Source organism: Ziziphus jujuba, chromosome 5 (assembly GCF_031755915.1).
Source record: "Ziziphus jujuba cultivar Dongzao chromosome 5, ASM3175591v1".
Lineage (NCBI taxonomy): Eukaryota > Viridiplantae > Streptophyta > Magnoliopsida > Rosales > Rhamnaceae > Ziziphus > Ziziphus jujuba.
Genome location: NC_083383.1, coordinates 10,252,080 through 10,275,946, shown reverse-complemented (window position 1 = coordinate 10,275,946; position 23,867 = coordinate 10,252,080). Strand labels below are relative to the sequence as shown.

The following is a 23,867-nucleotide window of genomic DNA, read 5'->3' as shown; positions in this document are numbered from 1 at the left end:
AAAATAAAATTATAATTCAATGGAAACAATAAAAAAATAATAATAATAATCTAGGTCTTAAAAAAAAAAAAAACAGTATACCTAAGCGAAAAAAAAGAAAAAAAAGAAAAAAGAAATAACTATACAGTTTTTAGAGTGATTCTTAAATTATAATATTAACACAAAATAAGAAATTTGAACCAGAGACCTTAACCCCAAAAAAAAAAAAAAAAAACAATTTCATGGAGTTTTTAACATTAACAATTAAATAAACTTAAATTTTGACACTCGGTTTAATTTTCACCCCAAAACTAAAACATGATTTTTACTTTGCCCTTAAACTTCAAATTTTATCACAATGCTTCCTAAACTATTAATTTTTATATCACTTTAGTACAATTAACCATTTTTACGGATAAAGTTGATGAAATTAAATATCCATAGCCCAAGTAACTTTGTTTATATAAAATTTTATCATACTTCATTTTGCTTTTGTGTACTGTTTAGGTGGATTTGACCCAATTCATTTGAGATGCATAGTTGACGAGATCCATCCCGAATTATCCTATCCCGAATCAAGGATGAATCTGCCTGTGTGATTAATATCAAGAAGTCAAGTTAGTTTACTGAACCAAACCAACTACAAAACCTCGAAGACCATTAACTAGATAATTAATTCAACAACAACTTAAATACAACAACAGCAAAAAACCATACAACTCTTCAACAACAGTTCAGAGTTCACAAATACATAAAAAATACTCCAAAAATTCACACAAGATCTAAGTACCTCGAATTAACCAAACTCTCCAAAACACACTCACAAATCTCCAGAATACACATTTTTAAGTCCAAGATAACTTAATACAACCACAAAATAAAAGTCACTAACATCTAGCACAAGTCGTCGGTGTCTTGTGATCCACCCTCAAAATACAACCCAGAACACAACAAAAACCTAAGGGAAAAAATAAATAGATAAACAAAAGGAGGAATGTATACAAAAATACTCGATGAGTGGGACATATACACATTTAGTAAATATAAATACATGATAATTACCAATAAAACTCAATAGTTCATCAAACTAAACTCAAATGAAAGAAATTGGATATCAATATTTGAAATCAATTTATCAAAGAATCATAAACCACAAAAATACTTTTAGTCTAGCCTTAATAAGAAAAGAATAATAGAAATTCAACAAAAAATATAAAATTAACAATAATGAAAACATATGTATATCCGCTAACAAAACTGGCTGCTCCTCAACCGAGCCCACAATGCCTTCCCCTTGAGGATTCTCAGACAACATCCTTTCCACGGAAGTAAGCAACCTAGCTTGGAACTGGCTTGGACCGACAGAGAATGTTATCCTGTTTTCAGTCACTACTATCAAAATATCAAGCACTTGGTGTATTCCAACAGATCATAGAGTACTAAACTGAAGAATATATGCACATAAGTTTGAAAGGAGAAAGAGAAAATAATAATAATCATTGGATATATAACTATATCTTCAATATCCAAAAGCCAGGTATGCGTTTTTAAGATTTTGCTAGAAATATCAGGCTTTCTCAAATTCGATAATCTCCAAATATGAACCCCATGCACAACTATAAAAATTCCCTTCCCTTAACCACCATACAAAAATTTTAAATATTCAAATAAAAAAAATGATGGAAGAATTGACCAACTTGCAACAACCTAGCTTTTCGGAAGGTTTCAAATTCTTAAGCATACAGTTACTATGTTTCTTATGAAGGTTAAGCTATCTAAAGCCTCTGCCTATAAGCAATAAAAAATTTCACCAAGCACTGACAAAGCTGCAAAAAATATATACAGAGCTAAACGAGAACAATCTTGGACAGACATGCCAAAACTTCTATTGGAAACAAATTCAGGCCTTGCATTATGTAATTACTGAAATCCATAGGTAAAATGATTTATCTAGTCTAAAAATTTCACATATGCAAACGATATCAAAAGCCTAAAAAGCATGTTAGCTCTCACATCTAACATAGATGATAGACAATCTATAAGAAAAGAAGAAATACCTGCATGGTGTGTTTCAGATTAGAAGGAAGAAAACGCTAATGATGGTACTTCTGTCCTTTCAGAATAGTCCATGACCTAAGTTGGAAAAAATCACATTACATTCCTAAAAGTGTAGAAAGCATCACAAAACAGCCTATGATGGTTATTAATGAAACTAGTTTTCACTGGTCATAGAAGCGAAAAATGCCAGCTGGCATCAACTGGGACGTTGATTTTGTTGCAAAAGCCATGACTGTAGTACTGTAACTGTTCAAACACTAAACGCAAAGCTCCACTTGGACCTGGGTATTCGCAAGAAGCAGTTCTTGAAACTCCTCCCAACAAAGGGTATGATACAGCCAAAAGTCCCAAAACCACCCCTCATAAGCATGCTCACTCTCATAAAGAAATGGCTGACAACTATATTCTTTTTATTTCCCTAAGCAGTATGCACTTGCAAAAGAAATGGCACACACATCATCACCCATCTAGACTGAATGCACTAAATACTTCAAAAGCCAACATTAAAGTAACCAAAACCTGCATCTTCTATGGAATTATTTGCAACAGGAATAAAAAATTATACCTATAAAGTTGTTCCACAAGCACAAGTAAAGCAATTTGATGGTTGAATACCATAGAAGACAACTTAATTGATTTGTTAGCACGTTCTCGCAACAGCCTTCCATGACCATAAGGCCCACCGATGCAAAAAGACAATCTTGAAGCCCCCTAAAAATTGAGTGAAACAAATGCAGGTAATGGTTAGAAACATTTAATTTGAAACATTTCAAACATTTGTCAGTAAGACTAATAAGTTTATAGAGCTAGCATGATATTGGTCATAAAAATGGTCCCAAGTTAAAGAGTTTGATTCAAAGTAACTCAAATGGGTTAGTTACCATTAGCAGCTAGCTGTTGATCATTGAGTCAACATTTGGTTAAGTTATTACCTTTATGGATGCAGAACCATGGTTTTAAAGTTTCCTCAAAGTCTCAAGTACATAAAGAAAGACACAATAATTAGATTTACCACCATAAATAGGTAGTCGGTATAAAAATTTGAATACTTCAAGTTTGTTAAATTAGACATTAAAAGGACATAAATGCATATATGTTCATACAAACTTAAAGAAGGAGAAGGAGAAGGATAATCCAAGTAAAAAAATAAACAAAATAGACATAGTTCATACTGTATTCCCAGCATCCCCCAACAATTCAGCCATCTGCTCAGATCTTATGTCTCGGCCCCCCTCATCCAGCAGCACAACCTACAAGCGCACGATTACAAAGTAGATGTAATTTACAACAGCTTTTAGATTTTCCATGGAAGACCTCTATGTACTTTGCTAATAAGAAAGCTACTTTTTACAAGTTCTTAATTAATGAATCCATGTATTAGATAGACCCATAATAGAAAGTAAAGCTGTCCAAATTATTATAGTATTTATAAGAATAAGAACAGGGATTATGATATTTCCCATGCAGCAAGGTATGAACATTTTAAGACCACAGGGTGTTTGAGCTCGAAATGTGTTTAGGTGATCCAATTTAGGCAGAGAAGCAGGTCCAGATTAAGAAAAGAATAACAAATAGCTAAAAAAAAAAAAAAGACGAAAAAATAAATAAATCAAGTAATACTTTCTTATTGAATGCTTTCGAGTATTGATAAAACCAAATGATGTTGGAGACTATACCCAATCATCAGACCTGATAAGATTCACGACAGCATTGTCTTCATCGTCAACCTGAGCTCTCCAATCACTATGCAACGATGGTTATATAACAGATTATCAATTTTCACCACGCCAAAACGAACCCACAAATTTTTTTTCCCCCCCAATTTTTAAGCTAAAGTTTTAATTTTTAAAAGCATGAAAATTACATGGAATAACCAAAAACCCAACAATAGCAGAAAAGAAACCATACCGTGCATTTTTGGGATTGGACCGAATTTGAACGTCTTCAACACTGCAATAGTGCTTGAGCTTGCCAATATATTCGTCGAACACCAATTGCACCCCTCGGGACCTCTTTTTCCCAACCCATAATATGCGTATGGGGACAGCTCTCTGCACAAATTACGAAAATCGCAAAATTTTGCTTCCAATTTCCAAAAATAATAACAAAATATATATATATATATATATTTATAAGAAAATTTTCATAAAAAAAAGAGATTAAAGCGGGGTGAAGATAGTTTACCACCGACTGACCGGCGTATTTACAGCGTCCACCTGAAAATTCAGAGCAAAAAATTAGGTTGAAGAAACTGGCATATTTAAGAATTGGAAAACTGTGACAGATTCGAAAGAGTTTTGATAAAGAAGAAGAAGAAGAAGAACCTGAGAGAGGAATAGGAGCGGAGCTATTGGCCAGCGAACTGACACTGAGTGTGAGAACCATTTTTACACAGAATAATGGCGCGCTTTAAACAGAATTAATTACTAATTTGTATTTGACCGTATTTGTTTTCTTTGCTATATTGTGCTGCCCTTCGAGGCTTTCACCCTTTTTACAGTTATGAAAATACCTTTATGGCCCCTATCCTCAAAATTGTATCATAGTGGCCTGAGATTTTTGACGCTTCCATCCTCTATGTTATAATTTTTCCCTTTAAAACTAAAGGGTAAAATGAGGAAAGCAACGCCGACGTTTCAAATTTTCCATTTTTGTCATATTTATTTTAATTTTGACAATTTTTATTTCAAATTTTTTGGTAACAAAAACAAAGAAATTAATACAAGGAGAAATATCTTCGAAATAACGGTCAGTATTCGCAAGAAAATTTATTAAAAAAAAAGGCAAAAAATAATAATAAAGCCACGTAGGCACCTGCTGAGTTGTACCACTCATCGAGTGTGCCAAATGGAATAGAGTGTTCCACTAGTTTCTAGAACATACGGAAAATAATAAAAATATTTATATATATTTTTAATTTTCTTTATTGATTTATACTATACTTCTCATCTCTCTGCAACCAAGATTCAAGCGAAGCTGAAAAATTTTGGGAACCAAAATCTCAATTCATTTTCTTTTGAAAAGATTAAGGTAGAATAGCAGCAGAATTGATTGGGGCCAGAGAAAATGTCGGACTACGAGAACGTCGTCGTTGGGAAGCTGAAGCTGAAAGGCAAACCTTTGAATGTAAAAGCTGCCGATGGAATTAATAAAAAGAAGAAAAAGAAACACAACAAGAAGAAGAACTCTTCTCATTTCTCACAATCCTTGACAACTCCCATCTCAAATGGTATGGTTTTGTTCATTGCCTCCCTGCAAATTTTCCTTCCAAACAAACAGTTTTCTAAACATGCTTAAAAGTTTGAAACTTTTTTTTTTTGTTTTTTCCATGGTAGGTGAAGAAACAATGGTGTCGATGGATCAAGCTGAGGATATGAAAAAAGACGATCATCTTACACCGGCAGAGAGGCGGTATCTCCAGCAGTGGGAGAAAATTGATCGCCAAAGGCTTGCAAAAATGGCCGCCAAGTCTCACCGAGTTCGGATTCAAGAATTCAATCAATACCTAGCCAATCTGAGTGAGCATTACGATATTCCTAAAGTTGGCCCTGGCTAGCGAAGCCTATGACTCTCTCTTTTCATTTTCATTCCTTTCTTGTAGAAGTTGGAAAAGCAGTTTTTTTTTTTTTTTTTTTTTTTTTTTTTTTTTTTTTTCCTTCGGCTAAAGGGCTAAGTGTATTGAAAATTAAAAAAACAATCTTCAAGAGTGGAGATTTGGAAATTTTCTGTTATGCTTTATTATTTACTTTTCTTTTCAGATGAAAATAGATTTAATCAAAGTAGAAGAAGAATATTTTACATAAGAGTACATAAACGTACATTGTCTTGAAATGACAAAGTGATAACTTTCTTTAAACAGAAGCGTTGCGTCTTTGGAAAACAAAGATAGAGCCTTTGGAGCCTTTCCCCAATCTGATCTTCTCGTCAATGTATGTGATCTGGAGTTTGACCTCACTTTCACCACCGTATCGAAATTCGAATGGACCAACCTTCAATTCGGGCGGTTCGAATATAACTTGAACCCATTCAGTATCCAGAACATTCAATTTCCCTGGCACAGGAACAAGATATTCAATACAAGCAAATATTCGATTCAACAGGGGAGATGTTATGTTACTCTGTAAAAACTGATAAAGTTGAAATTGGTGAACAAAGTTTTTAAACAATTCATACAGAAATATGCATGGTGGCTTCACCTTTCAGAATGACCTCTCCATCCAGGAACCCTAAAACCGAAAATGCAACCTTGTTTTTGACTGCATCGGGAGCTTCGATAACCTGAATCATTTCCTTCGTTTTAAAAACCAGCCGGCCTAGTGAACTCCGATAACCGCCTCCAGGTGATGTTGGTATGGAACAGTACAGCACATCCCATTCTGAAACAGCATTTGGATAAGTACTCATCATTTAAGGAACAATCATACTGAAAAGAATCAATGAGCAGAATATCATAAATGTTGCAGGAATGCGGAATGCTTAAAGGGTACATTCCAAATGAAGGATTACTGGTTATGATTATCTTCTGCACAACTTTGGTAAGTTTTAAACATCATGGCTTGGGATGGTGGAAACGGCAAATGTTAGTTCTTTCAAGGCTGAGATGGATTTCTTGGCATACCAACAGTAGGTGTTAACAACACACATGGCCATGCCTTGGCCACCAACTACAGCCTTCTCTCCCTAACTTAGAGAGCAGAGGAGCCATGAATAAGCATATCAAAGATGGCTAACCAAGAATTCATGGATGGAAAGCATACTTAACTTGATACTCGGGGGGAAAAAAAAAAGGCAAAAGTAATAAAATATCTCTATCCGAAAATTTTGTTGCAATCTCCATCTCTATGGTTGTAATTCATTCAGGTTCAAAGTGTTAACATCCAGAAAAACATGTTACTCCAGTAGGAGGTTACCTCCAAAAATAAGAGGGCACTTCACTGGCTCATTTACACAGTAGTTCTGCAATTCTTTAGCTGTATTAGCTACCTCTTCGTGTTCTTCCTTTTTCAGTAAAACTCCTCTATCTGTTTGTGTTACCTGATTTTGGAGTTACGAATCAGATTTCATATGGTCAAATGTCAAAAAGGGACAGCATGAAAATCCAAATAATATCATTCCCATATTATTCTCAGAGATAAAATAATAAAGGCTATATGAATTTGCAAACCCAAAAACATGACAGTTGAAAATATCAAGAATGAATCAATAGGATCAAGGCATGCCTAGATGGTATATAGGAATGGAAATCATCACTTGCCAAAACCAGTGACTGTTGGGTTTCAGGTTAATGCCACCAGTAACAGGCACTTTAAGGAATACCAAATGAATATTTCTATGGACCATAACTTAACAATAAAGAAAGGTTTTTACAACGCATGTACATAGTAAATCACAATATATCAAACTCCTTTCTTCAGCCCAAGTAATGCAGATTTTTCTCTGAGTCTTGGGCAGCTCTGATCCATCTAAGGTCTATCTTCCATAACATATAACTATTCTTGGATAAATTTAGTAGTACAAGCGATGTTTTCTAGTCTCCATTAGTTATCATGTTTTCTTGGTGCATACTACTCCTTTACTGGTCCCACTATGTCTAGGAATGGAAGGACAATAATAGCTGCACACTGGATTCCCACTTATTCATCTCAATCACTTCCTATTCTAAAAAACTGGTGGGTCTAGGAAACCAATCTCATTTGCATTTTGGTAAAATAGATATAGTATATTTTTTCCTTGTTCACTGAGAATGAGCCTGGTAATACTAATATCCAATTCCATTTTTTCTTGAAAAAGATAAACAAAAAAGACAGCTAAAAAGGCTTCATTTCCTCAATTATATATTCCTTTAAGATGCATCAATTGAGGTTAAAAAAAAAAAAAATGCAATACATCAAATCTTCCAATCCAACATTTAACTTTTATGCATTTTGTCACCAAACTAAAAATATTTACTAATTAAACTCTCTTCCCCACATTTTCTCAGCAACCAAACGCAGCCCACGTACCCAAACAAAAAAATAAATAAACAAATAAAAATTAAAAATTTACCTTCGAAAGAATAGATGCAACAAGATCATCAGGACCGGTCCGAACTTCAGGATTAGAAACCGAAACGGAAGCCAAAACTCTGAAGGTCTTGAGCTGACGACGGCACTGAGAAAGAGGCGAAACTGCTAATATGAAATTTGTGGGTTTTGGGCGGGAATTTAGGAGCTTTGGTTTGGAGGCCTCAGGGCCTCCTCTGAAACCAGAGGGCAATAGAGCTAATGGAGAAGTAGCAGCCATGGAAGTGGAAAATAAACCTTTTTTTTTATTTTTTTTTTTAAACTTGCGGAGAAAGATGACGAAGAAGTAGAAGAAAAAATCTGGATCTGCCTGGCAAATCTGTGCAAGTTATCGGATAATTGGTGATGGTGCCACGTAGAAGGAAAATCAATGTGGAGCCCGCTCGTTGTCTAACTATTGGCATTTCAGGTTCCACGTAGGGAAACTTTTTTTATTTGCCTTATCCTATAGGCTCATTGAGCTTAATATATTCTTTATATAATATAAATTTTTGATAAAATAAAAATAAAAATATTTACAATTGGCCAAGCCAGCCAAATTCTATAATCTATCTCAAATACGGTGCTCTTCAAGATTTCATAAGCAATGCACGTGGAAGATGGAGTTGCCAAAAAATGCACGTGGAAGATGGTGATACGTTTCTTAGTTTACACAAAAACATCAAAATATCCATAATTTTATTCATTTTATGAATACAAAAAAACTATATTGAATTAGTAATTAATATCAAAATCAACCTTTTAGTCTTTTTAGTCTTATAACTAAACTTAGATAATGAAAAAACATGTAAAATAAATATCATTTATAAATAATTAATAATTTCAGTGGAGTTTGGAGCACTAATATAATATATCATGTATTCAATTTCCTCTATCAATACTAAATTTTGTTTGTAGTTTCTACCTTTTTTTTTTTTTTTAAAAAAAAAAGAAGGAATATATACATTTTATGTTATAATTTTGTAATTCTTTTTTCATCTTCTTCATTAATCAATTTTAATCAAATATTATTTTTCTTCTCGGGTCTTAAAACTTATTTTATTTATGTGTATAACTAATATAAAATGTTATATACTGTATTCTGTATATGTTAAAACCAATAAAAATGATTTTCATGAAAATAAAAAATAAAAAAATGATAAAAATGTATAAGCTAACAGTAACTTGTTCAATGGAACACAAAGCTAATTCTTATTTCCTATATCAGCTCTTTATATCCAAGGGGTCAGGCTGTTCGTCGGTTTTTTACAGCCAAAAATAAATAAATAAATAAAAAGAAGAAAGGTACTGGTACATTTCTAGGGACATATATGTTGGATTGCTTGGTCAGTTTTGAAGTTGACATTATCAGCCAATCTCATTCTCTGGCTCCTTTTTCGTTCCCCTATTGATTATTCCATTTCCATTAATTGCATAAGAACAAAACAATGATAAATAATAACCATAATATAATTAGAAAAATTATATTATTTATTTCATTGCTTTACATGTAAACAAAGGAACAATGAGTTAAAAAAAAAAAAAAAAAGATCAGAACAAGAATAGATGCTAGAAAGTAAAAATAATAATCATAGATTATTTTATATCGATTATGGGTTATTTCTTATTTTCAAAATAAATGATTGACAATGGAAAAACACATAATATGTGCAAGAAGTTATAAATAAATAAATAAATAAAATGTGAAAAATTACGTGGGAATAATGCAGTGTTCTTCGCCAAAACCAGAGCCAAACCAACAAACCGAAAGCAAAGTCGTAAAGAGCCAGAGAGTGAACTCCACGTCCTTTTCCATTCTTTCATTTTTGCCCACTGCCCACACTCCCTTCTCTCTTCTCAGATCTCCCACTCATCTTCCTCTTTCACTTTCACTTCCTCTTTCCCATAACCACAGGTAAATCCCTCATTTTTCTCTGTTCTTCATTTTTAATTTTGATCGTTGATTCGTTTAAATTAAACAGAAACTAATTTCATAGCCTTCTTTTTTTCTTTTTTTTTTCTTTTTTTAATGGAGGTTGAATCGTCTTTGCTTGTGTTTGTTTTTCCCTTTTTTTTTTTTTTGTTTACTGCATTTTCTCTGTTTCCTCTGTTTTTCTGTTTCTGCCATTCAGTTGCGACATTTTTGCACATCTTGTATAATTTGAATTTTGTTTTTCGTTTTCATTTTTATCTGGTCATGTTTTCGCTTTGAAAAACTGTCTGTTTGTTTGGATGGTATAGTATAGAAGGTGGGGTCGATTGTTTATTATACAAGAATCAAGATATTGATGGATTTTTTATTATTACAATAATGCTTGGAAACTGCCAATGGAATGAGGATCACAAATCAAAGAGTGTTATACGGATTCTAATTCATAAAAAAAAAAAAAAAAAATTTACAGATTTTAATTTGTTCGAATTAATCAGAAATAAACCACAATGACATACACACACAAAGATTTACATTTACAAATGGGCTAAGCATTGGCGAAGTTGAAACTTTCTTAGATTTGTAGCTTTATATGGATTTGCCACTCTGGAGGACTTCGCCTTCGCTTTCCTATGCCTTTTACCTTAGTTCTATTTGTCTAATTTGGAATTTAAGCATTTTTTTTTAATTATGGATATTTAATCTGTCTGTTATTTCCATATTGCGTTGAAATATTAAAGTAGAGTTTAATTTTGTACGTAACGTGCTTTGAGATTTAATGCATGTAAATTTTGCTTTTTTTTTTTTTTTCTTTTTTTTTGGTTTGTTAAGTAATTTTTTTTGCTATGACAGACTAGGGTGGTACAGTACTAGTAGAAATCAAAAAGAGTTTTGTAAAAAAAGATGATTTGGGTGGTGATGCTATGATGCTGAAGAAAGTTGATCATCATAGATGAAGAAAGCTCGTGCATGGAGGCTAGGCATGAAAGATTTCCTTGTCATGCCTGGTCCTCGACAACGGCCTCAATTAAGAAGACCAGTATGGATAATTCTTTTGGTTTCATTTGTCAGCATTTTTCTCATTGGTGTCTATGTTTATCCTGCAAGCAGCTCTGCCTCTTGCTTTCTCTTTTCTTCAAAAGGTTGCAGGGCGTTTCGTCGGCCGCCACTTCTTCCTTCGAGGCCTTTAACAGATGATGAGATCGCATCCGAGGTTGTAATAAAGGAAATTCTCAAGTCACATCCTGTTCAGACAAAGACACCCAAAATTGCTTTCATGTTTTTGACTCCGGGTTCATTACCTTTCGAGAAGCTTTGGGAAAAGTTCTTTCATGTAAGCCCGCATTTCTTCTATTATTCACCAATTTATGCTTTTAGTATTGATATATTTGATAGATAGATATATGGACTATTTTGAATCTTAAAGTGAATGTTTGGGAGAGAATCTCAATGTGTAGCAAAAGGATTAGAAATTAAATATGTATCACTCACTAATGATACACTTTTGGTATCTAGTGCCTTTTCAGAGGCTGATTTTGTATATCTATTAGATACAATGATGGTTTTTCTAACATAAGATCATAAAGAATTATTTTAGATGTTAATTTGGATTTACATTGAGAAGAATAGAACCTGTGCTTCTTCTTAAATTTGTTTAAAACCTGTTTCAAATTGCCAGCTATTTCAAACTCTTAACCAAAAGCAGCATGGTATACTCTCTTCCTGCAGGGCCACGAGGACAGATTTACTGTTTATGTACATGCATCTAGGGAAAGACCAGGACATGTGAGCCGTTATTTTATCGGCCGAGATATACATAGTGAAAAGGTATATGAAACTTCTTATGGTATGTGCATATAGTTAGATATGAAATTTTGTCGGTTATTGCTTCATCTGTTTTACCTTTCAAAACGACACCATTCAAGTAAAATAGTGAAAATTTGATGTCTTATTTTATTAAGGTCCAATGTTGTGATTCAAATGGAGTGGTTTATGATCAAAGACTTTCTTTTTTTTCCTCTTTCACTGACCATATTAACGTTACTTTGTAAAGGGATCTGAGCTGAGGTTGTAAAATATTGTACTTGCAGGTTGGTTGGGGTAAGTTTAACATGGTTGAGGCAGAGAAGAGACTTTTGGCGAACGCACTAATAGACCCAGCAAACCAGCATTTTGTCTTGCTCTCTGATAGGTTATTTCCCACGATACCAAAGACGAATTTGCTTGATGTTTGTATGACGGGATTTCATTGGTGATATGCTGATACTTCCACTGATTGGTTGTATTCTATGTTTTGTCTCAGCTGTGTACCGGTGCATAACTTCGAATATGTGTATAATTATCTCATGTTTACAAATGTCAGCTTTATTGATTGGTAAGCATGCCATGCTTTGGAGAAGAAAAACCAATGCGAATTCATTGATTATTTTGCTGCTAGTTTTGTTAGAGCTCATACTCTGGGATGGTTGAAAATAGTATTATTACATTGTCCATCTAAATTAACCTTTTTCTTTGTCTCTAGTTTTGTCGACCCTGGTCCTCATGGAAATGGTCGGTATTCAGAGCATATGATGCCTGAGGTTAATAAACGGGATTTTCGGAAGGGTTCACAGGTAAAAATCCTTTTAATTTACTGATATAACATAAAAAGTAGAAACTTCAGAGGGGTTTGCAGCCATTAACACGTGGTGTCATCCTAGCTATCTTCTTACTCTGACATTGTCCAATAATATCCAGAATTACAAGTTCTTTTGTGTTTTTACCCATTTGAATTAAAGTATTCCTTATACAAAATTTCGCAAAAAGCTTCTAGATTCTTTGCCTTCTCCTAAAAGAGTTGGTGGATTTAATAAGGTGAACTTGATCTTCTCTAAGCCATTTCTATTTTTGAACGATATATGATGTCTTAGGTAGTTAACCATAATTGGTATATCGAATGGCACTTATGCCCCACAACGCTACACATCAAAGATATGATTTAGGTTGATGTTTTTCAGATTGGACTTATTTCAGATGTACATACATTTTCATCATCGATTTCACCTTAGTAACAAGGTGTTTCTATGAGTTTATGGCTTGGGAATGCGGGCTAGTCTTTTTGGTGCTTGGCTTTTTCCCAATTAAAACTCAGAAATGAAGCTGAATCGCTTGATAACATTCAGCATAATGAAAGTTGATAACCGTAGAGTGCAGAGACAATAGATGATTCTCAGCATATGGCTAATTCTTGTTCATGTTTAATGCAGTGGTTCTCTTTGAAACGGCAGCATGCAATTATCATTATGGCAGACAGTCTCTACCACACAAAGTTCAAGCTCTATTGCAAGGTAATCCATTCTAAATAATGATGTTCTTTGGATTTGATTTGTGGATGATATAATTTGTCTTGCTTTTCTGCGTGCTTTCTGGCTTCTTTCCCTATCCCCAGAACTCATATAACCTCAATGACATATCTTGTTCTTCCTGTACTTAAATTTTTTAAAATTCAGACGAGCACTAGACATTTCTTAAGGCTTTGCATTGCTTTGACACATAATGCAGCCACATTGGCACTTAATGTGATATCATTGCATGGTTGACTTGCAAAAAGTTTTTGGGACTTATCTGAAATGGAAGTTTGCCTTTTGGATTGGACAGTTGGTTCTGTTTTTTGGTAGTTTTCTTCGCCTTGGGATTATTCGACATCTTTGTTATGTTTAGTGTTTCATAGAGCTAGTTAATGGCATAGAAGTGTCTTCGATCTTTAGATCATGATGTGTTCAAACTGCAGATTCTGTAAGCAAAATTATTTCTTTTCCCTTATGCAAGAAGGCCTCCCTCTTGAAGCTTTAGAAGTTTTCTAAAGGAACAGTCGGTCTTACATGAAGTGTTTTTGAGCTCAAAATCTTAATCTTTCATAGATAATGAAATCTTAAGCTACCATAATAAAGGTATTAATTTATTGCATTTTGATATCACCATTACTGAGATAATGCATTCGACATTCTCAGCCAAACATGGATGGACGCAATTGCTACTCGGACGAGCATTATTTGCCAACATTTTTCCTGGTTAGTATATATATATATATATATTAAACCATGTCCTTCTAGTTTGCAAAATTTGTATGTAGATATCAACCATTGTTATCATTTGTGCTCTTCAGATGAAAGATCCTGAAGGAATCGCCAATTGGTCAGTGACTTATGTCGATTGGTCTGAAGGGAAGTGGCATCCAAGAGCATACAGAGCTCAAGATATCACTTATGATCTCCTCAAGAACATAACGGTATGCTGTAGAATCTAGCTGGTAATAAATATCACTTCATTTCCCTGGTGTTACATATTTACTCATTTGATGAGATTTTGGTATTGATTTTTCAGTCCATCGATGAGAGTGTGCATGTTACAAGCGATGCAGCGGTACATAAACATTTGCTTTCAATTTTTTTTTTCTTTTTTTTTTTTAAAAAAAGAAAAAAGTGGGCTTGAAGAAACTGGTTTGCTTTAAACATTGTTAATCTGTTTGATTCTTGGGAAAAAAGAAAGTGATTGATTTTCATTTACTGCTGCAGAAGATTACTGTGACCAAGCCTTGCATATGGAACGGGATGAAGAGACCCTGTTATTTATTTGCCAGAAAGTTTTATCCAGAAACTTTGAATAAACTGATTCACCTTTTTTCCAATTATACCACTGTTTAGCATTTTTTTTTTCCATATCATTATTTTTCTTTCCTGGTTGGATCAGCATAGCATTCTTGATTCACCACCAACCCACGTCTCAGTTCTCTTAGATATCGATTAGTAGATTATGCGATGACAATCAGAAACACCTGGAATTCTTAGCCGGATAAGAGCATTACCTGGCAGAGGGTGAGAAGGTTAAGGCAGTCAAGTTTCAGTTTTGGTATGGGGGCTTAAAAGTGCGGCCTTTTTTCCGAATGCTGCTTCCTCTGTTATCGTTACCAATTAGGTAGTTTTCTTGGTTTTTCTCTTTGTTGGGTTATATTATTATTTATGTATTCACATATATTTGAAACATAATCTTTTTGATTTTTTTTTTCATTGATTTTATGTAGAAAGATTGAAAATTTTGACACAGTTTTGATATGGATAGCAAGATCAAAAGGTCAATAAGCCATATTTTATTTTATTTTTTATCATTTACAGCAATCCACTTTTTCTTATGGTCTCCAAAGGGATATAATCTATCTCACTTGACAATAAACTTTTATATATATTTTTAAAATAATAATAATAATAATAATAAAATTCGAAAGTTTGGTTACTTTATTTTATTTTCCTTCTTCAAAATATGCTTGACACTTTTTCATGAAAAATAAATAGGTGGGAATATCCATACTTATGAGATTTTATAAATGTTTAACTGAATAAAATAAGGATTCTTGTATAGCAAGTACTAAAGGTTATCATATTTTATATGGAATTTTAAATTTAAATTCACATATTAATTATTATTTTATTTAATGGTTAAATTTTTACCATATAAACAGAATTGCTATTTTAATTAAATTAGGAATTTTTGATAAGAAACTTTACTACATATGCTCACACCTCCACCATGTTATAATAGGTAAAATTAATGGGAGTTTAAATCCTTAACAAATGTGTGTATGTGTGTTTGAATAGTTTTTAGTCAATGGGAAATGCGAGTTCATAAAATCAGATTCCAATTTTAAAGAAAATGAATAAGAATATATGTTATTTTAAAAAAAATTATGTATAATTAATTATGTGAATTTTATTAAAAAAATAACCTTAATTTATAATATAAAATTTAATTTAATTATTTTTAAACTATAAATTTTTTATTACAAATAAAAAATTGTAAAGAAAAACTATTAAAAATAAATTGACTATCAAAAAATTTTTTTTAATAAATTAATTTTTGAAAAACTAAATCATTAAAATCAATTTTCAAGAAACATTAAATACATTTTGGTAAATAAAACACGATATAAAACAACGTGAGAATGTTTTTTTAATCTCCAAGTTGAATATTAATAATATTCATAAAAAATGATAATCCGGTAATTAATGTTTTAGGTAAATAATAATAACTAGGTCCTTTCTTTTAAAAATGTAAAAAGATAATACAAATGATTAAATTCTATGCCGTAACCTTTTGGTCCTTTATTAAAAATTTTGTTTTGACATTTTATTCTTTAATTTAATTTATTTTAGATATTTCGCAAATTAAACTTTTGTTTATTTTGTTTGTTGTATTGAAAGGAGAATTTTAATTAATTTATGAAATGAACATACATATATATATATATATATATTTCTTTTTCCAATTTTAAATGAGCATTGACTTAGCATGCAGACAAATTCGTTCATGATTAAAAGGATAATATAAATGACACGGACATAATTTTTATGTAATAAAAATTATTATATTAATTTTGAAAATTTGAAATAGAGGTACAGTTTGGTAACAGTAGGCACATCTCACGGAGAATGGAGCCTAATTTGATGTTGATGGGCAATCACAATTCCACAAAGCTGGAAAAAAAGGCAGAATATGTGGACGTGGTACGAAAACCCATCATCCCCATTACACTCTCAATCAATCATGAGCGTCCTCCTAAAATCCACCGCCAATAAAAGCGCGGGAAATAAACAATTTTAGTAATGGATAAAAAACAAAATGAAGTAAAATAAATATTTTTTTTCCCCCTAAAAAAATATCTTTTAGTGGAAGTCAGCTACTAAAGAGACACGGACAGACAGATGGACAGACCAGCAAGAAGAAGCAGAGTGAGCGAGTGAGCGAGTTCATAAAACGCTATCGTTTTTGGCTGCTCTGCTCTGCTCTGCTTTTCGAAGCTTTTTTCTTTGTCTTCTTTTCTCAAATGGCTCCAAGGAAAAGATCTGCCAGCCAGGAAGAGCCGGCCAAGGCCACTACTGAGTCCGTCAGAGTCACTCGGAGCTCTACTCGACGGGTGGCGAATCCGAACTCGGCTGACTCGTTTCCGAATGAGTCGGTGAAGCCCGAGTTGCCTAAGAAGAAAAAGGTCAAAGTGGCTGAGACGAAGAAGAAGGAGAAAGTGAAGGAGGAGAGGAAGATGGAAGAGGAAACTTTGGAGATGGCCGATGGTGACGCGGCCCACAGAACTATTATCGTCGAGCACTGGTTGTTTTTTTTTTTTTTATATATACATATATATATTTTGCCTTATTTTCGTGTTTTTTGGTGTTTGGATGGCGAGAAAGTGTGGAAACAAGAAAGTAAAATATATATTTAGCAATATTGACTTTTTTTTTTCTTTTCTTGGAGAAAAAGGAAAATGAAAAATTGCTTAACGATTAGGGCAAGCTTTTTGCGGAAAGCATTTAGGTTTTGTCATTTACTGTATCTGGGTCTGTGTTTCATTTCAGGAAAGATAGTACAGTGGATTTTGGGGGAGTATAATCTTAAAAATGGGATATAGTTGACTGTTTTCTTGGGGTTTTGGTTGATTTTTCTTGTTTTTCATGGTTGTTGATTCTGTGGCTACTGCTATTTATACTCACAAGGGAATATTTCTTAATAATTAGGTAAAATGGAGGAAGAACTATGTTTTGACTTTTTGATTCAGTGTGCTATTGTAGGTTGTTTGGTATTGATGAGAGGGTTTCGTTGAAATTGTTTGCAAGAATAAAAGTAGTTGATGATGACTTTAATTGCATCTTTACGTGGATAGCAATACCTCGAAATTGAACTTTCGATTCTGGTTGAGCAAATTTCACTATTGCATTTGGACAAATTTTGACTTACTGCAGCTCTTCCAAATTCCAACCCCAAAGCTTCCTCTTTCCCTAAAAAGGGGGGGAAAAAAAGGGGAAAAAAAAGGAAAAGTGGATTACTTAAAATATGTTAGTTCATAAACGGTAATCCAATGTATTCCCTTGGCTACTGGTCATCGTTCTCTGCCGGCTTCTTTGCTAACAATTTGTCCTCTAACTGATTTGTTGTTTTCTCCAGCAAGCAGTGCAATTCATTCAAGACTAGGGCTTTGCAGGTGGAAAAGGGTTTACTCAAAGGTGTTCCTAACGTCAAAGTTGAGCTCAACCCTGATAAGGTATTATTTTTTCCCCCCTCCAAAAAGTCATAGCTTCCGCTTCGTGGGTTTAGTAAAATAATCATTCAGAGGCATGGGATACATTAAGTGGATTGTTCTTCATATTTGTTTCTCTGACTTCCTTTTGTCCTTTATGATAATATAATATTAAGTTGAGTTCTATATACATTTTACTGTTGGTGTTCTTGGAAAGCCAATGCACAAAACATAAACACTATGATCGTTGTCATCTAGATACAAACAGAGAACTATGTTGTCTAGATATATTCCAAATATAGAACAAACCTTTGCAAAAAGGGAATCTGTAGTAGCGATTCTTTGCTTGGGATCGATTCTATAAATTTTGAAGGCTAGGTTGCATGGTTAGTTTAATTTAAATGCTACTTTAATAGGATTTTTTCTTTGACAGAGATATATGTTTTATACATTTTGAGCATGCATTATGATTAGTGGTTTTGTACACCAAAGTGCTTATGAGATTTCATCTCTTTTCCTTCAACAGCCAAGAAGGGGTTGCTTTGAAATACGAGAGAAGGATGGCGAGATATTCATCAGTCTTTTGGTAATTCTCATTGTGTTATAGAATTTAAATTAACTGTAATTACATTTAATTATTTTTCAGTTTGTTGCTAAATTCTAAAGTCCTTGTACACCTTTTTCACATAGAGCCAATTTTTCATTGTGATCTGGTCTGTATGAAAATGGAGCCCCCTAAACTTGGCTTTTCTATAAATTAGAACTAACATTCAACATCTTAATGTGAATATCATGAATTGGGCCATGTACACCTTATATTACATTTTATAGAAAACTTTCATTCATTTTATTTTGTTTTTATGCCATGCACTTTAAAAAATTTCATCAAATTCATCTTATTGAAACTGTGTGATTGAACTATGCTTTTGTATTTAGCCCTGCATTCCATTTAATGTTGATCAAATGTTATTAATAATGGAACGTTTAAGTATTGGCAGGGGATTAAATGGAGAAACTAGAGTGGAGAGAGAAAATAGATGATAATATAGAAGACTAGGAAGCTTGGTTATATCAGGGCTGCTTTTATTATAGTTAGAGGTTATATATTTATTATGTATGTCAAGCTTATGTCTAACATACCCTTCACTTGTAGGCCATTCTGGTCCATACAAGTATCAATTCTTTAAATGTTAGGATTTTGAGCTTTGATACCATGTTAAATTATCACTGATTCCAAAAGCTTAAGCCATTAGGATGTGGTTTATAATGTATATCAAGCTTGTGTCCAACACCAATTTATCACGTGATTCTGTAATTCACCCCCAAAAAAAGTATAGGAGCTGTCTCATGGCCCCTTAATCATGTAGTTCAATTAGATCATATATATGCCATGCCATGGTACTCCTTGTATATACTTTAATTAAATTTATTTCAGTCTAGCATAAAAATGCCATATCTTATTGTAGACATCTTAGTCGGGCAATCAACTGTAAGAATATCGTAGTCTTTGAACTTCTGTTGCAACAACATTTTACTTTTTGCTACACACAAAATAACTGCACTAACAAGCATAAAATGAGTATGAATTATTCTTTTTCCCCTTTTTCCTTGTTGCATTCCCTCATATGCAAATCCGTTTTTTGCAGGACATGAAGCGGCCATTTAAGCCAATGAAAGATCTAGACATGGAGGAAGTCATTGCAGATATTATTAACAAGATCACAGGATAAACAGTTGCATGCAATTGGAGATTTATGATTGCATATTGTAACGGCCTTTTTGTAGCATTGACTAACATTGTCCAAGTTCAATTGCTTGCCTTTTGACGTAGAAATTTTGCATAGATCTCTTTGATGCTATTTGTAATTTTGTTGTTAGTTTTGATTTGACTATTAGGTATGGTAGTTAAAGATACCTGACGGTTGGGCAAGTCAATGTAGACATTTTGATAGGCATAAATGTGAGGGTCAAAACAATTGGATTCAGTATATTATGGCGTATTTTGATATTGTAGTACTATTAGCCCTTACGTTTGTTGGTTACAATGGCTGTATAAATTTGAAATTCCATTACCTTAATACTTGCATATCAAGGAGCTGGATTGATGAATGATTTCTGTTTCTCTGGATAACTAGAGGGTTTGCTAGTAGTGACAAATAGTAATTTTTTCGGTACTTAGTTAACATATATATATATATATATATATTTTAATTGGAATTAGAATTGGATGAGAGTTTTCTTGTTGTTAACCAGTCTATTGACATTCTTGGTGCCATGGTAGTCGAGCATTACATGGACCTTAAAAATATTAGTGATGGCGTCCAATGGTTTCCCAGAAATACTGAGACGGCATTTTTAAAGGGTGAGGATGGTGATGGTTTGGCCGTTATTGATTCAGTCGTAGATTTTGGTCTGGAATAGATAGCAGTTGAAAGTGCTGAACTATGGGAACTAGCCGAGGAGCTAGGTGATGTTGAGAGCCATGGTGTCAAGGTAAGAGGAGGAAGGTGGTGAATTAAAGCAAGGAAAAGGTTTTGACACTTTTTTAAAAATAAAATAAGAAATATAATAATAATAATAATAATAGTGAAAAGGTGGGGGTTGGGGGCTTAAAGAGGAAATTTTTGGATTACATGCAAATTTAGCATCACAAACCCTCCGGATGTTTCCAAAAGCAAAAAATTCTATAATACTTTGGGAGTATCAGAAATTTGTTGCAAGGATTCTTTAAGATATCAAAAAAAAAATATATAAATATATATATATATATATTTTTTTTTTTCATAATAAAAAATATTTTTTAAAATTGAGAGTGGAATTTCAAAAGCTTCTTCAATAACACTTTTTTTTATATATATATATATTTTTTTTTATTTTCAATCTATAAAAATTCTCTTTTCTTTTATCAAATTTTCTTTTAAATATTATAAGTGGTAGAAAATTTTTTAGTAGATTAAATTAAAATAATATAATATTGAAACAAAGAATATCAACATTTCACATAAAAATGCATTGTACAAAGCAATTTAGGTTGTGTGAAAATAAGCATTTCTATTTTATATCTAATCTAATCAGTTTTAAGAAATACCTGCTCTTTATTGGTTGAAATCTCCACTTCTTAAAAGACAAACTTTCCTTGGTTAATACGATTTTGCTTTGACATCTTACAATTCCCATTATGATGGAAATCTTCTAATTAAAGCATTTTTTCCATCTTAATTGAATAATTTGAATTTGATTCATGTATATTCACCAATCGTCATTAATCTTGTTAATAATATATTTGATTAAAAATGAATAATAAACCATTGTTACTCTAATTAATTACTTCAAGAACAATCTAGCTTTTTTTAAGCCTTCAATCACTCTAATTAATCAATACTAAACCATTGTTACTAAAAAAAAAATTGGTAAATTTATGGTCCAAACAGTTAATTTCTTACTTTTTTATTGTTCAAATACTTTTGTAAATAGAACACAGCTACTGTACTTTTTTTAATCAACTTTTGCGATGTTTTAAACTCACAACTTTATACATATGGGTGTATAAGATTAGCGAATGAATCAATATCACTTAATTATAAATTTCTCATATATATGCCACACAAAGGGTGTATATAAAACTAAACCTTTTTTTTTTTTTTTTTTCCACACATGGTTCTCTGTGCATATTTAGAAATGCATTTTAATAAGCGTTTATTTTTCAAAGCACTTATATTTTTTTTAGTGTTTTTATTAAGAAGTGCTTTATAAAATAAATGATAAAATATTTGGCTATGCATAATAAAATAATACTTTTAAATTTATTTTTGATATTTTAATTAATATATTTAATGACTATTTTTAAAAAAAAAAATCTTGAACATGTTTATTGATTATTTTGGTCAAAAAAGTACTTTAAATTGTTTTTTTTTTTTTAACTAAACACGATTACAAATCCAAACACGCCTTTTAAACTCAACTTATTAGAATTACACCAACACAACAAATTATAAAAAGTGTTTTAATTAATTAGTAATGCATTAACCAAAAAAAAAAAAAAAAACCATAGCTTTCATCATGTTTATCAACTAACAAAAAAAATCTATAATTAGAGAATAAAAATACCCGCAAGCACACAATGCAACAAAACGGATGGTAAAGAGAAATTTACTCCTATCCATCTAACTCTAACAATCCACGTTTAAAAACCCTCCAATTGCAAACACATGCTTTCCATTTCCTACCCTATATATATTCCCCTCCTAACCTCTCTTTTAAAACCAGGCTTTGCAACCATTTTATAAAAGCTAAGAAATACACAACACACTATTAAAATTTTTATAAAACATGGATCACAAAGCCTCTTCTCTCCTTTCCTTGGCGGTTTTCTTCCTCCTCTTCATCTCCTCTGCAACCGCCTTCAACATCACCAAGCTCCTCGGTACGTTCCCGGAATTCAGCAACCTCAACAGTCTCTTACTTCAAAACAAACTCAACGATGAGATCAACAGCCGCAGAACCATCACCGTCCTCGCCGTCGATAACAGCGCTCTCTCTTCTCTTTCCGGGAAGCCAAACGACCTCATCAAGAAAGTGTTGAGCGCTCACGTAATCCTCGATTACTACGACGTCGAGAAATTGACGAAGGCTGGAACCTCCAACAAGACGACGATGCTGACGACGCTTTTTCAGGCCTCCGGTCAAGCGGTCGCTCAGGAAGGTTTCATCAATGTAGGTTTGATTAACGAGGGCGAGATCGCTTTCGGATCGGCGGTTAAGGGCGCGAATCTTGATTCGAAGCTCGTGAAATCTGTGGCCGCTCAGCCTTTTAATATCTCTGTTCTTCAAATCACTAAACCGATTGCCATTCCTGGAATCGACTCTTCTGCCTCTCAGAGTCCCTCTTCTGCTCCTGTTCCAGCTCCCAAGAGTGCTCCTCCAGCGAAATCTCCAGTTCCGTCTACTCCTAAGAAGGCTCCGGCAGCTGCTCCTGTCCCGGCGAAGTCCAAAGCTCCTGCACCTTCAGCCGAAACTCCGGTGGCTGAGTCGCCTGCTGATACTCCGGTTGAGGCACCGGAGAGCGATGCACCATCTGCTGATGCGCCGACGAGCGATGCACCGGTGAGTGATGCACCGAGCGATGCCCCGGGGCCAGCAGGCTCCGACGTTGCTGATGGACCGAAAAAATCAGGTGGTTCTCGAACCGAGATGATGGTGGGTGCTGCTGGGGTTTTGACGGCTTTGGTATCTTACTTTGTGGCTTTGTAATATTGCTATTTTTTCCTTTTTTTTTAATAAATAAGTTGGATTATAATGCGTAAAATGGAGAAGGAATGAAGAAAACGAATAAGAAGAAGAAGAAGATCATGATTAGCAGATAATCGGGCGGGAAAATGAGGGTAAATTGAATTGGGTTGAAATGTGTGAATTTGATTGTTTAAAAAAAAAAAAAAAGGGACAAATTTGAATTTTGCAAATGTTATATATCATTATCATACACCCAATTAATATTTCTACGTATATAAATATATCTTATGTATGATATTATGATTCATTTCATAAACTAACTTCGAATTCTGTAGTGGCCATTTTATAATATGGGTTGATTTGAATATTCAAATTATTTTTTATAATTTACAGATTGATGAACTATTCGTATACATATTAAATTAACAGGGTTGCTAATAGTGTTGCCTATTTAATTTGTTATATTGTAACGTATAAAATTTCAAGTAACATTTATTTTGCTCGATTGCTGAATCACTCACTCATATTTATATCTGAATGGGAAGTGAAGGGGATTATTGTATCATAAGAAACATTTTTTATACTAAGT

General features: G+C 33.1%; 6 protein-coding genes across 9 annotated transcripts; 4 read left to right on the top strand and 2 right to left on the bottom strand.

Moving 5' to 3' along the window:
• Nucleotides 1-1,067: 1,067 nt before the first annotated feature.
• Nucleotides 1,068-4,559, bottom strand: LOC107420787 (putative RNA methyltransferase At5g10620). 3 transcript variants are annotated; one of them, XM_048475993.2, is made up of 8 exons: nucleotides 4,362-4,559; nucleotides 4,222-4,253; nucleotides 3,946-4,088; nucleotides 3,714-3,780; nucleotides 3,210-3,287; nucleotides 2,603-2,748; nucleotides 2,037-2,112; nucleotides 1,068-1,423 (listed from the first exon to the last, which is right to left on the bottom strand). In XM_048475993.2, exons 1-7 carry the CDS (start codon nucleotides 4,420-4,422, stop codon nucleotides 2,073-2,075), a joined length of 567 nt encoding a protein of 188 aa, XP_048331950.2. In that variant the 5' UTR covers nucleotides 4,423-4,559; the 3' UTR covers nucleotides 1,068-1,423; nucleotides 2,037-2,072. The 3 variants fall into 3 exon arrangements, with proteins under 3 accessions (XP_048331950.2, XP_015885321.3, XP_015885322.3); XM_016029835.4 differs by having other exon boundaries at nucleotides 1,068-1,368; nucleotides 4,362-4,558; XM_016029836.4 differs by having other exon boundaries at nucleotides 1,068-1,355; nucleotides 4,362-4,557.
• Nucleotides 4,560-4,970: 411 nt separating this feature from the next.
• On the top strand, nucleotides 4,971-5,898 carry LOC107420811 (uncharacterized). The gene is made up of 2 exons (XM_016029875.4): nucleotides 4,971-5,266; nucleotides 5,373-5,898. The coding sequence occupies exons 1-2, from the start codon at nucleotides 5,104-5,106 to the stop codon at nucleotides 5,591-5,593; spliced, it is 384 nt and encodes a 127-aa protein (XP_015885361.3). The 5' UTR covers nucleotides 4,971-5,103; the 3' UTR covers nucleotides 5,594-5,898.
• On the bottom strand, nucleotides 5,751-8,404 carry LOC107420810 (probable plastid-lipid-associated protein 8, chloroplastic). Its single transcript, XM_016029874.4, has 4 exons — nucleotides 8,083-8,404; nucleotides 6,948-7,071; nucleotides 6,234-6,413; nucleotides 5,751-6,088 (listed from the first exon to the last, which is right to left on the bottom strand). Exons 1-4 carry the CDS (start codon nucleotides 8,317-8,319, stop codon nucleotides 5,889-5,891), a joined length of 741 nt encoding a protein of 246 aa, XP_015885360.3. The 5' UTR covers nucleotides 8,320-8,404; the 3' UTR covers nucleotides 5,751-5,888.
• A 1,309-nt stretch (nucleotides 8,405-9,713) lies between these two features.
• On the top strand, nucleotides 9,714-15,151 carry LOC107420809 (glycosyltransferase BC10). 2 transcript variants are annotated; one of them, XM_025075038.3, is made up of 12 exons: nucleotides 9,714-9,993; nucleotides 10,861-11,047; nucleotides 11,151-11,341; nucleotides 11,737-11,835; nucleotides 12,099-12,199; nucleotides 12,311-12,382; nucleotides 12,530-12,620; nucleotides 13,254-13,334; nucleotides 13,998-14,057; nucleotides 14,153-14,275; nucleotides 14,371-14,409; nucleotides 14,562-15,151. In XM_025075038.3, the coding sequence occupies exons 2-12, from the start codon at nucleotides 10,978-10,980 to the stop codon at nucleotides 14,688-14,690; spliced, it is 1,056 nt and encodes a 351-aa protein (XP_024930806.1). In that variant the 5' UTR covers nucleotides 9,714-9,993; nucleotides 10,861-10,977; the 3' UTR covers nucleotides 14,691-15,151. The 2 variants fall into 2 exon arrangements, with proteins under 2 accessions (XP_024930806.1, XP_015885359.3); XM_016029873.4 differs by having other exon boundaries at nucleotides 9,717-9,993; nucleotides 10,861-11,341.
• Nucleotides 15,152-16,715: 1,564 nt separating this feature from the next.
• Nucleotides 16,716-20,037, top strand: LOC107420780 (uncharacterized). Its single transcript, XM_016029826.4, has 4 exons — nucleotides 16,716-17,145; nucleotides 17,977-18,073; nucleotides 18,576-18,635; nucleotides 19,696-20,037. The coding sequence occupies exons 1-4, from the start codon at nucleotides 16,865-16,867 to the stop codon at nucleotides 19,777-19,779; spliced, it is 522 nt and encodes a 173-aa protein (XP_015885312.1). The 5' UTR covers nucleotides 16,716-16,864; the 3' UTR covers nucleotides 19,780-20,037.
• Nucleotides 20,038-22,290: 2,253 nt separating this feature from the next.
• Nucleotides 22,291-23,651, top strand: LOC107420786 (fasciclin-like arabinogalactan protein 14). The gene has a single exon (XM_016029834.4). The coding sequence runs from the start codon at nucleotides 22,379-22,381 to the stop codon at nucleotides 23,297-23,299; it is 921 nt and encodes a 306-aa protein (XP_015885320.3). The 5' UTR covers nucleotides 22,291-22,378; the 3' UTR covers nucleotides 23,300-23,651.
• The last annotated feature ends 216 nt before the right edge of the window (nucleotides 23,652-23,867 follow it).

What these genes read in the sequence shown, in the direction of transcription:
- LOC107420787 (XM_048475993.2), bottom strand. Translation starts at nt 4,422, where the DNA reads ATGGTTCTCACACTCAGTGTCAGTTCGCTGGCCAATAGCTCCGCTCCT. An exon ending in AATACGCCGGTCAGTCGGTG is followed by an intron (nt 4,089 to 4,221) that starts GTAAACTATCTT and finishes TAATTTGTGCAG; the next exon opens with AGAGCTGTCCCCATACGCAT. An exon ending in TTATCAGGTCTGATGATTGG is followed by an intron (nt 3,288 to 3,713) that starts GTATAGTCTCCA and finishes GTGCGCTTGTAG; the next exon opens with GTTGTGCTGCTGGATGAGGG.
- LOC107420811 (XM_016029875.4), top strand. Translation starts at nt 5,104, where the DNA reads ATGTCGGACTACGAGAACGTCGTCGTTGGGAAGCTGAAGCTGAAAGGC. An exon ending in GACAACTCCCATCTCAAATG is followed by an intron (nt 5,267 to 5,372) that starts GTATGGTTTTGT and finishes TTTCCATGGTAG; the next exon opens with GTGAAGAAACAATGGTGTCG.
- LOC107420810 (XM_016029874.4), bottom strand. Translation starts at nt 8,319, where the DNA reads ATGGCTGCTACTTCTCCATTAGCTCTATTGCCCTCTGGTTTCAGAGGA. An exon ending in TTGCATCTATTCTTTCGAAG is followed by an intron (nt 7,072 to 8,082) that starts GTAAATTTTTAA and finishes CTCCAAAATCAG; the next exon opens with GTAACACAAACAGATAGAGG. An exon ending in GTGCCCTCTTATTTTTGGAG is followed by an intron (nt 6,414 to 6,947) that starts GTAACCTCCTAC and finishes ATGCTGTTTCAG; the next exon opens with AATGGGATGTGCTGTACTGT.
- LOC107420809 (XM_016029873.4), top strand. Translation starts at nt 10,961, where the DNA reads ATGAAGAAAGCTCGTGCATGGAGGCTAGGCATGAAAGATTTCCTTGTC. An exon ending in AATGTCAGCTTTATTGATTG is followed by an intron (nt 12,383 to 12,529) that starts GTAAGCATGCCA and finishes CTTTGTCTCTAG; the next exon opens with TTTTGTCGACCCTGGTCCTC. An exon ending in ATTTGCCAACATTTTTCCTG is followed by an intron (nt 14,058 to 14,152) that starts GTTAGTATATAT and finishes TGTGCTCTTCAG; the next exon opens with ATGAAAGATCCTGAAGGAAT.
- LOC107420780 (XM_016029826.4), top strand. Translation starts at nt 16,865, where the DNA reads ATGGCTCCAAGGAAAAGATCTGCCAGCCAGGAAGAGCCGGCCAAGGCC. An exon ending in ACTATTATCGTCGAGCACTG is followed by an intron (nt 17,146 to 17,976) that starts GTTGTTTTTTTT and finishes TGTTTTCTCCAG; the next exon opens with CAAGCAGTGCAATTCATTCA. An exon ending in AGATATTCATCAGTCTTTTG is followed by an intron (nt 18,636 to 19,695) that starts GTAATTCTCATT and finishes CGTTTTTTGCAG; the next exon opens with GACATGAAGCGGCCATTTAA.
- LOC107420786 (XM_016029834.4), top strand. Translation starts at nt 22,379, where the DNA reads ATGGATCACAAAGCCTCTTCTCTCCTTTCCTTGGCGGTTTTCTTCCTC.